Source organism: Apium graveolens, chromosome 10, assembly GCF_009905375.1.
Source record: "Apium graveolens cultivar Ventura chromosome 10, ASM990537v1, whole genome shotgun sequence".
Lineage (NCBI taxonomy): Eukaryota > Viridiplantae > Streptophyta > Magnoliopsida > Apiales > Apiaceae > Apium > Apium graveolens.
In genome coordinates, this window is record NC_133656.1 from 222,456,244 (window position 1) to 222,470,669 (window position 14,426).

The 14,426-nt window shown below is 34.2% G+C and overlaps 2 protein-coding genes across 2 annotated transcripts; one reads left to right on the forward strand and one right to left on the reverse strand.

The window, feature by feature from the left end:
• Positions 1 to 1,733: 1,733 nt before the first annotated feature.
• On the forward strand, positions 1,734 to 7,629 carry LOC141693572 (uncharacterized). Its single transcript, XM_074498711.1, has 8 exons — positions 1,734 to 1,852; positions 2,403 to 2,465; positions 2,865 to 2,970; positions 4,004 to 4,186; positions 5,840 to 6,325; positions 6,426 to 6,512; positions 6,646 to 6,718; positions 7,332 to 7,629. Exons 2-7 carry the CDS (start codon positions 2,418 to 2,420, stop codon positions 6,708 to 6,710), a joined length of 975 nt encoding a protein of 324 aa, XP_074354812.1. The 5' UTR covers positions 1,734 to 1,852; positions 2,403 to 2,417; the 3' UTR covers positions 6,711 to 6,718; positions 7,332 to 7,629.
• A 2,341-nt stretch (positions 7,630 to 9,970) lies between these two features.
• Positions 9,971 to 13,850, reverse strand: LOC141692726 (cystathionine beta-lyase, chloroplastic-like). The gene is made up of 13 exons (XM_074497654.1): positions 13,707 to 13,850; positions 13,211 to 13,397; positions 13,015 to 13,127; positions 12,610 to 12,680; positions 12,421 to 12,512; positions 12,126 to 12,210; positions 11,906 to 12,017; positions 11,580 to 11,676; positions 11,378 to 11,459; positions 11,011 to 11,128; positions 10,660 to 10,767; positions 10,445 to 10,547; positions 9,971 to 10,257 (listed from the first exon to the last, which is right to left on the reverse strand). Exons 1-13 carry the CDS (start codon positions 13,785 to 13,787, stop codon positions 10,082 to 10,084), a joined length of 1,425 nt encoding a protein of 474 aa, XP_074353755.1. The 5' UTR covers positions 13,788 to 13,850; the 3' UTR covers positions 9,971 to 10,081.
• Between the last annotated feature and the right edge of the window lie 576 nt (positions 13,851 to 14,426).

Genomic DNA, 14,426 nt, shown 5'->3' on the forward strand with positions numbered 1-14,426 from the left:
TTAATCAAAAATTTCCATAAGAACCAAACAATGCAGGACTTGTACAGGCCAATAATTTATCCGCTGGAACCAACTCAATACGGGAACTACGACTTACCCGTACCTTAGCAGGGGTATGGAAAGTTAGTGCCGGAAGAGTCCTTGAAAAAGCTAAAGAAAAAGCGCGGGGATAAGGGACAATCGGTGCGGATCCGAACGGAGATTGATGGTCCGCGGTCTAGAAAGAAATTTAGTGTATGTAACCAAGAAGGTCACACCAAGCGTAGTAAGAAATGCCCAGGGTGCCCACACTGAAACACGTGATCTTGTTGTCAACCACATGTACTACTGCTATTACAAGTAGTCTACTTGTAATATGGTTCTATTTCCTTGTTTTTCATTTCATTATTTACTTGTTCTATCATAATATTTTGGTTTCCATTACATTTAACGTTATGACACCCTTTCTCGAATAAATAAAATTTTATATTTAATCATACAAACTCAAAAAAATTTTACATACCTACCAAACAATAGAAAAATGGACCTAAACAAATTTTCGGTTATTTAAATATGCCCGTGCTCAAATCCCCCCCCCCCCGGTGACAATTACGCACTCGCCGCTCAAGACACCATCTTCCAAGCTACAAAAGTGTTGGTCATATAAATTTTTAATTCAAAATTAAATTTTTCCCAAAATATAGGTTTACATTACAACACAACAAAAAAATTTGAAACCCAAAAAATCTACAGTTATTTACATACGCACGTGCCAAAACATGCCCTCACCTAAAAATTTTGCACTCACATTGCACGACACTCTTTTTGGAGTTAGAAAAGTCTTATTTATACGGTTTTTTTATTTAAATTAAAAAATATACACATAAAATAGGTTTACATTACAACACACACACAAAAAAATTTTAACTACAAACATTTTCCATTTATTTAATATAAGAGTCCAAAAACAGCCGTTCACCTAATTTTTTCCCTTCAAAAACACACTAACACAAGTTTATTCCGGGAAAAAGAGAATTTTTTTTATATATAAAATGACCCAGAACGCCACTTGTTCTGGGGTCAATGGTTGATTCCCACAAGTACAGGCGTTCTGTACCATAATTGACATTTTTTTGAACAGATATATCAAATAAATAATTTTTCCATTCAAACATAAATAATTTTTCCATTCAAACATACCAAAAAAAAAGACGGAGCCGAGATTCATGTGTATGAAAAAGAGTCCTTCGTTTAGCAAAAAAAAGAAAAAGAGTCCGTCTCATTTTTTAGAAAACTGTAACAATAAAATAAAAAACCTTAAAGGACTTTAGAACGATTTTGAAAATTAATTTGAGATTTGTAATATTAGTATTCTCGAAGTCATCTCAACTTCCGTATTAACACTTTCCTTGATTAAAAAAAGAAGCTAAGACCTGGGCCTGAAAAATCGGGTCTGATCAAGAGGTAGGCCGTGAGTCTATGACCCTTAAACATGGAAACCTTTGGGCCTTGACAATAATAAATGGGCCATAATAGTAAACCTTTTCAAATTAGGAAAGAGCGAGTAATATTGATGGATAAGTGTAGAGGGCCTAGTAAGGGTAATTATCAAGACTTTGACTAGATACTCGGTCCAGTCACTAGTCCAACTTGAATCAAGAAACGGGGGCTGTAGTTTGCTCCTAGCCGTCCGATCAATCATCTCCGGGTCCCACTACTTTTATTTTCAATACCCCACGCGTCCCTATCGTACGTCACCCGCACTAGCACACATCAACCTATTTGTATCCTCTATTTTATCCAAACCAAATTAAATAAAAAAAGAAAAAGAAATTAAAAATCACAACTCGATCACACACACAAAATCACTCTGGTATGTATTCTCTCAATTCACAACTATTTTTACTTGTATGTATTTTCTGACACTTGTATGTATAGCTTCTGTTGTGTTTGTTTCTCTGTGATCCGTACAGTTTTGTGTGTGTGTGTGGTGATCATGTTATCTGATTGAATACTTTTGTTTAATTGTTGTTTTTAATTTGTTTTGGTTTTGTTGAATTTGATGTTTGGAGCTTTGAATTGAAGTTTTTGTATGTGTAAACCCTAGATATTTGATTCCTGATTATTTGAATTGTGATAGGCTTATACGAGTGATCATGTTTTACTTTTATATTCTGTTATGCGTCAAACTAATTTTACGGAAAGTAAATTTTTTTCTCGGTGTTCTGCAAAATTGTTTAGTTTCGGTTTCTGTATGTTTATTATTAGGATTTAGGATATCTATAGTATTGATTTTGATGTATATCTATTTATATTTATACAGAAATGGTATTCAAATTTGTAAAATTAGAATCCAGAATCAGCTGTGTGTTGAGTTTTTAATGAGTTGCATTAATTTGCTTAAATATTATTCATTATTTCAGGTTTGAATATCGAAAATGTCTAGTGGAGACATAAGGAAAGTTTCTCGCCAAGACATACAACTGGTAAGCTTTAATTATGTTGTGATGCTAGATTTTATTCCATATTTCAATGGTATATGATTTTATACAAATGTGGAAAACGGTAGATACTCGGTGTGAAGAGTAGGTGGCTTCCTCGTAGAAATATGTAGAAATGAAATCTAGTGGTCACTGGAACTAGTTTTATTTGGTATGCATAGACCTATTCACTAGTGGTGCACTTATGCCTCTCTGATGTTTGGCAGTCAAATGCTAGTGTATTTTCCAAAATATGTAGTGTAATTGTATTGGGTGGTACCATGTAACAGCTCTCTTAAGATCAATTTGATCTTTTGTACAATGTGCAATTAATGAGTATAGGTACATGTAAGGATTCAACTACTAATTGTTCTCTTCTCTTGGCTATTATCCTATAACCGGCAGGTACAAAATCTTATAGAGCGATGCCTTCAGTTGTACATGAGTCAGAAGGAAGTTGTGGGTACCCTTTTACAGCAAGCAAAAATTGAACCTGGTTTCACCGAACTCGGTACGGTTCATTAATAAGAATATATATTTTTGTTGTATTTTGAATTACAGGAAACATTTTTTGTTGTGCTGTGTTCTTAAACTGTGCAATGCATGTTTGAAAAATTACAGTTGTTAAAAAGCTTAATAAATTTTATTTTACCCTTGTTTCTTGTTAAGTCTAAGTTACTAGGTATAGTGAGGTGCTTATATAGTATCAGTTATAAGATATGACAACTAGGTCGAGGTTGTGAGCTGCAATGTATTAGGTTTGCCTCTACCATTTTCTTTACAAAGTGATAATGTCTAAATTGTATAAATTCACGTGTTGAACAACTTTTACTTAAGAAAAAGAATGGAAATGGGGAATGGAATCAGTCTATCGCTGTTCCTGTTCTATGCTTAGCTTGTTTGTAAATTGTAATTATATGTAAATTCAAACTTTTTTCTCTTTTCACCTAATGCTCAGCTGAAAATTTTGTTCACATCTGCTTTTAGTACGATGGTGTTATGTCATTACATTTCTCCCTATTTCAAATGTTTTCCTAGTTTTGATGTGATTAGATTGATTTTTTTGGTCAACTTGTTTCTTTTTTAAAGCTGGTTAAAGGTTAGTTTAGTCTGATCCTTTAGCTTGTTGAAGGTTTAAGGATACTTTGCTATTATGTAGAGATTGAGCCGACACTTACTATTGTGAATTGCCAGATGGTGAACCTCAATGGGGGACTTTTAATCTACACTTGGCGACTGCTCTTGTACACCATGTTTTTTTTAAATATATTCCTTCTGTAGCTCTGCTTTATAATCTGGAATATGGCAGAAGATGTATTTTATTGATTTTTTTTTTTTTGCCAAAACTTGTGTCGAGCATTGTGGATTACTTTTTATCACTCAGTTACATGAGTAGATAGTGAACATTAATTAAGGAAGCAAGATTATGATTAAAGTTGTAAAGTTCATACTTAAAAATTTGTACCCACCTATTATAGTATTTTATATTAAATGTCATCCGGAAATACAATTATTACATCTAACATAGTATCTTACTTTACCAGTTTGGCAAAAGCTTGAAGAAGAAAATCAGGAATTTTTTGAGGCATATCATCTGCGACTTGTGGTAAAAGAACAAATAATAGAATTCAACAAATTGCTTGAGAAACAGGCTGAGCTAATGCATCAGATACGTCCAATAGGTGCTGCTCCACTTTCTATATCAAATGGATCCCATATGTCACAAAGTGAGTCTTTTTTTTCTTTTTCTTTATAACTATTTAGCAAAAATAAAGAGTTACTTTTTAACTATCTTGATTTTATTGAGCCTAATCAGTTTTGTGCGTTATTTTCGTCCATGATAAGTACTTGCTTAAGTTTTATTATTGAATATTTTTGTTCTCTATTTAAAAAGGATTCTCTTAGGATTTAAAGTACTGCCATGTAGATTTTAGGGCAAATAGACTTACCAGGTTGTGGGGGGAGTATGGAACCGTGTACCGGGTCGCGTGTTCAGGATCACGGGCTGCTGTTGACCTGTAATGATGTGGATCACGAACAGTTCACCAAAATTGATGACCATCGAAATGAAGAGGAGCAAGGATGAGAAGATATGAGATTGTAATCAGAAAATCTTGACATGACATTTGATAGTAAATTGAATAACTAACGACTGGGTTAAGTTTCCGGCAACCTCCTCGACTCTGCCTGGTAGGGATGCGAACCATGGTAAGGGGAGACGCCATTATTTGCGGCTAGGGTTATCTACTATTTTGGAGGAGTCGAGTTTATAATAATAACTGCGAATTGATTTGCTGTATTTGGCCTGTTAAATTAGATAAGCATATGTATACTACCAAACTAAATATAACTGTAATAGATATTTAACATCTTAACTTTAATCCTCAATTTACCTAAAACAAAATTTCTGTTACATCGTATATTAATTAACAAGTCAATTATCTATTTAAGTTAACGCTCCCAATAACTATAATCGAGTTCCTTAAATTAACTCTCATACCCAATTCGCGGGTCATCGTATCGGATATCTGGAGGGTAACGTGCCATGTACTTGAACTCGTACCACCTATCAAAATAACTCGCGTTAGGTGCTATTCTGGAATGTTTGCCATGTATTTTTGCAGCTAAAGTTTGCAAGAGTTTAAACGTTGTATATAAAAGGGCAAGTAAACGTGGCTGGTGAAAAAACAGGTCATTGTATCAGTGTACTAGGAGTAGGCGTCCACTTAAGCAAGGCTATAAAGAATGCTGATAATGAGCTACTTAGCCTTCATGCTTTATTAGAAATTGAATGGGGACATCATTAGTACTGTTTTTAGTATTGTTTTAGCCTTCATGTTTTTTAGCATTGTTTTTTTAGAAATTAAAGCAACCTGCAGTTTGCTTTAATTGGTTCAAGACATGTAATACCATAAATAGTTTAAATTTACCCAAATCACTAACTGTGGTTTCATATTGGCTCTGATGTTTATTTCTTTAAATTACTGGATACTTTTATGGCCCTTAGACAGATGAGAGAAGTGCAAAGATTGAAACTCTGCATTCGGTACTAGGCAAACTTAAACTACATGCTCTGAGTGACATTAGGCAAACAAGAGGTAGTAATTTATACTTGATGGTACTATCCATCATCTCAGGGACGCTTCCTAGATGATACGTGACCACTTTGTTGTCTGAGAGATGTTAGTTAGATAGTATAATAATTTTGTTTTCCATTTCTACCAACAATAATGGAGGCCTATTGGCTTATTATATATATTAAATATGTGTCTCTAATTCCCACAAATTGATTTTTTTGGAAGTTTTTTAGTATTCTGTGCCCTAATGTTTCATACTTCTTGGTTTTAAATACTCTCCTTCTGATTGATTTTTGCTGGCAGTGCACCAAAATGCAGGTTGCTTTGCCCCAGAGCAAACAGGTGCTGACATGAAGCCAGAGCTCTTGCACCAGTCAATAGGCTCCAACATAACTAATGCCTTCAGTAATGGCATGTCATCACTTCATCCATGCATGCAACCTTCGGTTGATATGTCCATCCATGCTAGAAGGCTAGATAGTTCTCCAAACATGTTTTTTGCCCAGAACTCAAACTTGGGAATGGTTCCGACAGTGAATGGTGGAATAATGAAATCAGAATCTGGATATGCTGGCTCTTCCCAGTTCATTTATGGTGCTAATGGCAATGTCTTGGAAGCACGTCCTACAATGGGGGATCCATCTATTGCATCTTTTGGAAGTGTAGAGTCCAATTCGCAGAACCCAAGCGAGACAATCTTGGATCCTGGCTCTTCCTCATTTGGATTTCTTGGCCAAATTCCAAGAAACTTTAGTCTTTCGGACTTGACTGCTGATTTCTCAAATAATGGTGATCTTACTCACTTTTTTGTCTCCATAATTGTGGTTGAGTAGCAAAGTCTAATGGATCAAATACCCCTTAAATTACTTTTATTTAACTTGAATGTCAGATATATTAGAGAGCTTTTCCAGATCACCCTTTCTGGCAACTGATGGAGACAACTTTCTGGATCCCAATGGAAGGGCAGAACACCAAGGTTAGTTTATTGTCATTGAAGTCCTCATACTTGGGGATCAAAATTATTTTATCTGAAGAATGAAGATAAGGTTTTTGAACTTAACATGCATTTGAAAATTTAGTTTAAATAATATGCCTCTCTGGTTTGTCAGACGATATGAAGAGGTTGGACACTATATCAGAGGGCTTGAGCTATGAAGACTTTGGCAGTGATTAATTAAAAAGGTACGTTTTTATGCTAAGAAAGTCTCGTGTGATCTTGTCTTCTTCCTCTTTATGCTACTAGCAGCATTTCGGAATAATAACTTTCTTACAAATTTGCACGTATGTTGAGGTGTAAAATATTAATGGTCACATCAAATAATTTTGTTTTTGTTACTTTTAAATTTTCTATCAAAATAAAATTTTGACATGATACTAAAAATAGAAACATCTGTATAACTATAAATTTGTCCCACAATCTATGTGCAAAATTGTCCCCAGGCCATTTACTGAAACAGAGGAAGTACACATATAAATAATGATACTTCCTTCTTCTCTTCTTAGTTCGTCTCATAGAAAAAATTACACATTTAGAAAATGTTTGTTAAATAATTTGTTTCCTTGACTAACCTAAATTATTCTGTTAAATTACGTTCTTTAGTTGTTTGTATATGTACATTTGTCAAACATTGGATACAGTAGTATGAGGACAAGTATCTGGGGATAATTTTTATGTTTTTTTACGAAGAGGCAACTAAAAGTGGCCAGGGGGAGTATGTTTGTATAATGTTGTTTGCTTCCACTCTTTTATATGATTCTATGATTTTCATTTTATTTGCTATTTTCTAATATGCAGATCCAACTGAGAACATGTAAAGAGCAGTTTTTGTGTATAGCTTTGCAGAAGTGGGGGAGATTTTATGTTTTGAAATTTTAGTAGTTATTCATCTACAAGCTGGTGGAAATAACCTGTTCATGGAGAATGGAATTAGATTCTAGGTTTATAACAGTTCGAAGAAGGTTATATAGAGATTTTAAAGGCAACCTTGCTGTTTTGTTTTAAAGCATTAAGTTAATATGCTTTGTGATATTGAAGTCCGATGCCTTTGCTTATGGTCCATATGAAATGGAAAGTTCTGTTATTATTTTTGTCACTTCAGGTTATATTGGTCCCCTAAGTGGGAATGATCGTTAGAAGTCGAACTAGCTTTGACGACTGTCAGTTGACTTTGGTTCTATTTTTTAAATTTGATGCAAATTTGTGGGTTAATTGTAATAAACAAAATCATTTGTAATTTTGATTTTGGCCTTTTTAAAATTCAAATGCAAACTTAATTATAATTGTTTTAGTAGATTTCTTGTACTGTTTCCTCTTGCCTTTGGCGCGACATATAATAATTTAAACTAGGGTAAATTGCAAAATGCATACCCCTGGTTGTTTTTATTTTCATTTCACCGTAACTACTTTTGATAATTGCATTACACATCCCACACATGTTTTGGCGTTGCAAATCACAACCCGTTAACAATGTGCCCAATGTGCCCTTAACCGTTATCTTCCTAACGGCGAGGGCATATTAGACTTTTAACAATTAATCTTGTTATTGCATCCTTTCAGCTTTATTGAAGGCATATTAGAGGGAAAAAATCAGCTAACAAGAATTTTTGGGTGCTTCACAAGTTTCATTGAAGGCACAACATAAAATAACGATATCGATTGCAAGAAAAAAACGGCTACCGACATTTGCAGTTGTCCAAGTTTTGCAACAACCCATGCTCCACAAACATACCTCTCAGCCATGTTTTTTATAAATTTAGTTTTAGCCCTCAAATAAAGCATATTACCATTTTCATATATGTTTATATAGCTGGAAGTAAGGAAGAAGATGACTGTTGCAAAAACATAATTTTAAGACAAATTTACCCTCAACATAATTGAGGCTAACGGTCTTATTTGACGGAGTATTAACGGAAGGTTGTGATTTGCGGCGCCAAAACATGTTTGGGGTGTGAAGTGCAATTATTAAAAGTAGTTACGGTGAAGTCAAAATGGAAACAATCAGGGACACGGTTTGCAATTTACCCTTTAAACTATTTTATTAAAAACGAGCTTAAAAATTCGGTGTTGGAAGTTGCTTTGAAAGTTGAGAGTTCCATAAAAAAAAGCAAACATATCTAGTTGCAAACTCGGCGTTGGTGAGAATGAGACTGCAGGCCAGGGGCGTATCTGAATGATTGGATGGAACCTGATCGTAATATGTTGTTCTGGAGGGAGGGATAAGATGAATGTTGATGTTAACTCGTATCGCATAAGATTGATTGCACCACTGCCGAAGTATTGATAAATATAAACATGAGAACAGTGCTCATATATTGGGATCCAACTCCTCAGAGGGTGACACACATGAATCATGATGTTTTGCATAACATTAACGCCACTAGGGTCAGTCATGTGGTTTACTCATATATGCCCCAGTCGGAAAGGTAGCATCTGAGTTAGGTTCCCTCACTTGTCTGTCAAAAACACGCTCTTCCTATTTGTGGTTGTGAAAATATAATATATGGTCATATTGGGTTTTTTCTCCTACAGCTTAAAATTTTAGATGAGTTGATTACTTTACATAGTATCAGAGTTCATGCTACCTAGTTAGTGGTTACTCAACACGTGCCCAAAGGGCTGACAATGAGTTGCTACAAGGTCTTATTTGCTGAACCATTGGCGCTTAAGAAAGAAGTTTAAGTAGCATTGAAGGTGGGAAATACACTATAGCTTCACTGAAGCAAACTGTTTTGCCGATTGATATGCCAAGATTGCTTATGGCTCTCAAGCTGCGTTTTCTGTAATGAGGCTTTTCTGTTGCATGTTTTGCTGTGAAATGTAAATGCAACTTAGCAAAAAGAGAGAGAAGATATGTGAATGCAGACAACACCCCTGTTTTTTCAATGAAATAATTCCATTATAAAGAAAACATATATGCCTTAAAGTATTTTTTAATTATATTTATAATTATTGTTTGGTTGTAGTGTTATTAGATACTCCTTTTGAGCAACTGAATCAAATCAGACAATTTCGTCTCTAAATTTGTTTTTTTTCAAATTTAAACTTACACCTTCGTTTCAGATGAAATGTGCTTGAAATTTAATGTGGTTGTGATTCACAAGAGTAGCGCAACTAAAAACTCAACAATACATTTGTCAAAAAAAACTCAACAATATATAGTATCGTGGTTGTGATTCACGAGAGTAGTGTGCCGGTAAAAACTTCAAATCTAAACTTTAAAATAACCAAGTAGGAAATGCAAGTGTCACATTCTAAATGCTGAGTAAAAATGACAAATGACCCAAAAATTAAGGGTGCAAACTGCATAAAACTTTGAACACAGGGGTTCGACTTTACTCCTGTTCTTAAGAACCACGGTATAATTGTACGGTTTTTGAGACAAGTAGCTGTACTACTAAACACAAACAAGATTCCATTCAAAGTAAACTGCAAAGGATTCCAAATTTTTTAATATTAATATGGCAAAGAAACGATATTTAGATGTTTGTTACAGCGACTGATATTTTTCCTTGAACTGGATAGAAGACAAATATTATCTCTCAAACCTACATAGGTCCGGTGCTAAGTGCATGATCTAGATCCGTGATCAAGTCATTCACATCCTCAATCCCGACAGCTATACGGACAAGATCCTGGGTTAGGCCTCTAGCTTCTCGTACAGCAGCAGGTATAACTGAGTGTGACATATAGCTCGGCATGCTTATGAGGGACTTCACATTTCCTGCAAGTAGTAAACAGTTATGTTAAACAATGCAACATCTACCATCCATGAAACACAGAAACAATCTTTCAATTTTGTCTATAAGATTATTGTTGGTGCAGCAAAAATTACTGGATTATAGAGTTATAGAAGATTGGAAATCTAAAGTCAAAAGGAACACTTGTTGCATATTGTTGAGGATAATTACCAAAACTGACAGTGATGCTGAAGTACTTGGTATTCTCAGTTACGTATCTGGAGAGTGCAACCGATCCTGTCTCAAAACTGAGAACAGATCCTGCCCCCTTAGCCTGCAATAGGTATATGAGCATATGGTTCCATGTAAAAGAAGAATATAAAGTGGCAGACAGTCATGCAAAATTGCAAATAACTATGACTTGGTGTTTTGGAATCTCTTAATACCTGAGAATGGTGTAAAGAGTATCCAGGATGGCTAGGAAGACCAGCATAATGAACCTTTTTCACGCGGGGATGGGATGAGAGAAATTCTGCGATTTTTTGAGCATTTTCCTGCCAAACATGTCAATCATATTAGTTATTGAGAAATTGTCAAGTGAGGAATCAGATGAACATAGAATGCAGAAAGAATAAGATGAAGAACGCAAAAGGAGAAATGGGAAAAAAGAAATTAAAAGAGAAGAAAACGCCTAATTTTCCAAGTCCTTTACAAAATTGTATACTTGTTTAATATTAGATTATTTTGTCCCCTTGTCCGCAGTACCCGTGTCCAAAAATAGTTGTAATCCAATGTACCTGTTGCTTTTCAACGCGCAGGGCCATTGTCTTGATGCCTCTTAAACAGATCCAACAGTCAAATGGTGCTAAACCCGCGCCTTCTGCATTTTGCAGGAAATACAATTCCTTTCCCAACCTATCAAAATAAAGACAAAAAAGATCTCAAAATGATTAGTACATACTGGTACAGATAATATCAAAAATATTCCAGGAAAACTGAAACCTCAAAATTTTAAAATTATATGTTAGTGTGATCCCATGGCTGTTGAGAACTATTGTATATCAGATCATCATGTAATTATTTAGGTATTTGGCGCTAATGTGGGTTGAAATTGAATGATTTTAATTGTAACTATAAAAAGCAAATTTACAGATTGTATACTACCTTTCATCTTTGACTGCTAGCACGCCCGCCATGACATCACTGTGCCCAGAAACGAACTTAGTTGCTGAGTGCATTACAATGTCTGTAAACAGCAGAAGTTCCACAATAAATTGTCAAAAACAAAAAATAAAAAATAAAAAATAAATAAAGCAAAGTAACTTCCAATAAAAAATAGTGATTTGGAGCATATAAATTTCAAAACCTGCTCCAAGCTCCAAAGGTTGTGCCAGTACAGGGGACATCATGCTGTTGTCCACCATCAGGAGGGCGCCATGAGAATGAGCTATCTCTGCAATTTTCTGAAAATTGTATCAAATATGTTGAATTAAATTTTGAGCTCCCATGTACAGCTTTGATTAATGCTTATACTCAGATTTCCAGTGAATTGTGCCACTCTCTATATATATATATTTCTTAAAAACATAAATGTGCCAGCATTCCAGACAATTTGATATTCCATATGAAATACTTTTGAGTGATTCATGGGTGCACTAGACAACTCCAAGATTTAACACTAGCAGTACTTACACGAATATCAGATATTTGTTGTCTGGGGTTGGTTGGACTCTCAATCCACACAAGCTTGGTATTAGGTCCAACTGCAGATGCAACCTCATCTAGATCAGTAGTGTCCACCCGTCTGCACATTGAAAACATATTTATTTAAATCCTTTATGAGCGTAGAGATGTAACAGACAGAGAATGAAACAACTCTATTCCTTTCAGAGTAAAAAGAGAATATACTTACTTCACCGAGAATCCATTTTTTGTTATAACGTCTGACAACAATCTATCAGAACCACCGTACATGTCATTTCCAGAAACAATCTCACCTATTATAAATATTGTTAATCTATATCAGTCAGGAAAGTGTTTGAAATCAAAGATTAGCTCATAAATAAACTATTCACAAGATGCGAAATGGTTCACATAAACAAGTGATAGTTACAGTTTAATATTATATAGAGACTTTTAGCCAGAAATTTAGAGAAGTACTGGATATGCACGGGTTTAATATTAGAGGCAAAGAGAAGGAAAAGCACCAGTTCCAACAAGATGAATTGCAGTAGCCAAAGCAGCCATTCCACTGCTGAAGCAAAGTGCTCTTTCTGCCTTGTCAAGTTTTGCCAAGATGCTGAGGATAAAAAAAAATTCATGCCTAACAGGTAAAGTACATGACAACAATGAAACATATTATTAAGGAGTAAGGGTAGATCCAACACATATAAAACCTTTCCAATGCATCCCTTGTTGGATTTCCTCCTCTAGTGTAGTCATAGGGACCATATTCGACAGCGTTAGGCTGCAAAATATACTCAAAGTCAGTGCCTTCTCTAAAGTCAAAATATGCAAAAAACCTGTGAAGCATATAAAGTTCCTTTCGAGACTCCAATCATATAAAATATATGTAGCAGACTGCAGGATTGGGTATGCATTCAAATGAACATTTCTTGAAGTATTACAATCAATTTAAACAAAGGCAAGTGACTAAAAAACTGAAAATGTATCTGTCTACACAACACAAGCGTGCTGACATACACAAGTCCTTGTTGCAAGTTCTGCCCTGAACTTTGGCATAAAATATATAAATGGATTCATAAACAAAAGTCTCGGCATGATCTTAGAACTCAAGTTACCTGCTTGTAAGTAGCTGTCTGGTAAAGAGGTATACTTGTCGAATGAAAAGGATCACACTTTGCTTCAAAATTCATCAACAATGTTGACACACTTGGTTCTTTAATCTTTACATCTGCAATAGGATAAAATTTAGTAGGAGTCACCGATATATGTAGACAATTACGTCCTTATGTTTATCGATATCAGTCATGATACCTTTTTCAAAGCACAACTCTTCCTCGAGTTCTGCAACACTCTCAGCTAATGCTGATGCTTTCACATCCATTTCTTTGTCTCTAAGGCAATTCAGTTCAAATTTCTTAGCTGACAGCAACAAATTCTGTCTACCATTAACGATCTTTTTGCATCCAAAACTCCCCTGTAAGGTGCCTTTCATAAACCCCTGCAACCAAATTTAAATCAGAAATTATTTCACAACATCTTTTGTGTATCAAAAAAATAAGCCAAAGGCTAATCAGATATCTTCTTAATAAATTAACATCTCATAATATAATTTCATCAGAGTGTCTTCAAATCTTAAAAAAAACATAGACTTTAAAGAAACATTGATCAAGTAAGTCTATCAGTAACCCATTACTCTTGGTTTATATTCATCATACAAAACCCAAAAACTAATGTAACATAAACACACAAAATTATTTATACCATAGAAACATAAAAACTATTTGAACATATAAAAAAGTGATCTTACATTCTCATTTGGAGAACAAGTTAAGAGGGGGGATTTGATAGCTAAACACGAAGAGGAGGAAAGTGCCATGATCATTGTCATTCCTGTTTATGAAAGAGAAGAAATTATGGGATTTGTTAAAATGAATGTTTCAAGAGGGTTATGAGGGATTTATATAGCTGCTAAAGAGTATGCAGAAATGATATGTTTGTATTTATTTCAGATTTTAAAGAATTGTTAATAATTTATGAATTTTAAAAGATTTTTGTTGATTTTAATTCTTTCTAGATTTTGATGGGGTTGATCCAAAATCTTGCAGAGTGTTGTAGATTTTGTGGAGTTTTTTAGAAATTTATCAAAATCTCATGTATTTTGAAAAGATTTCAAGATATTAAAAATAAACTAGCAAATTCATCAAAATTCACAACTTTTTTAAATAAAAAAAAATTATGGAAAATCCACAACTTTTTTAAATAAAAAAAATCATGGAATTTTGAATACCATCAGACTTTGATGAATTTTTTAAAATCCAAATTTAATACCGACAAATTTTGATTGACTTTTTAAAATCTAAATTGAATACACTTAGATTTTAAAAGATTTTTTTCAATCTTTATTGAATACCTTCAGATTTTAAAAGATTATTTAAAATCCAAATTGAATATCCATGATTTTTAAAATCCATAAAAATTCTTCAAAATCTCAATTGAATACACTCCCGGTCTCCATATTACAAGGGCT

Bases quoted from the DNA above. Each gene is read 5' to 3' on its own strand.
- LOC141692726 (XM_074497654.1), bottom strand. From the start codon at position 13,787: ATGACAATGATCATGGCACTTTCCTCCTCTTCGTGTTTAGCTATCAAA. The intron at 11,677-11,905 runs GTAAGTACTGCT...TACAATTTTCAG, and splicing joins AACAAATATCTGATATTCGT to AAAATTGCAGAGATAGCTCA. The intron at 10,548-10,659 runs GTATTAAGAGAT...TACCTATTGCAG, and splicing joins ACTCTTTACACCATTCTCAG to GCTAAGGGGGCAGGATCTGT.
- LOC141693572 (XM_074498711.1), top strand. From the start codon at position 2,418: ATGTCTAGTGGAGACATAAGGAAAGTTTCTCGCCAAGACATACAACTG. The intron at 2,971-4,003 runs GTACGGTTCATT...TTACTTTACCAG, and splicing joins ACCTGGTTTCACCGAACTCG to TTTGGCAAAAGCTTGAAGAA. The intron at 4,187-5,839 runs GTGAGTCTTTTT...TTTTGCTGGCAG, and splicing joins TGGATCCCATATGTCACAAA to TGCACCAAAATGCAGGTTGC.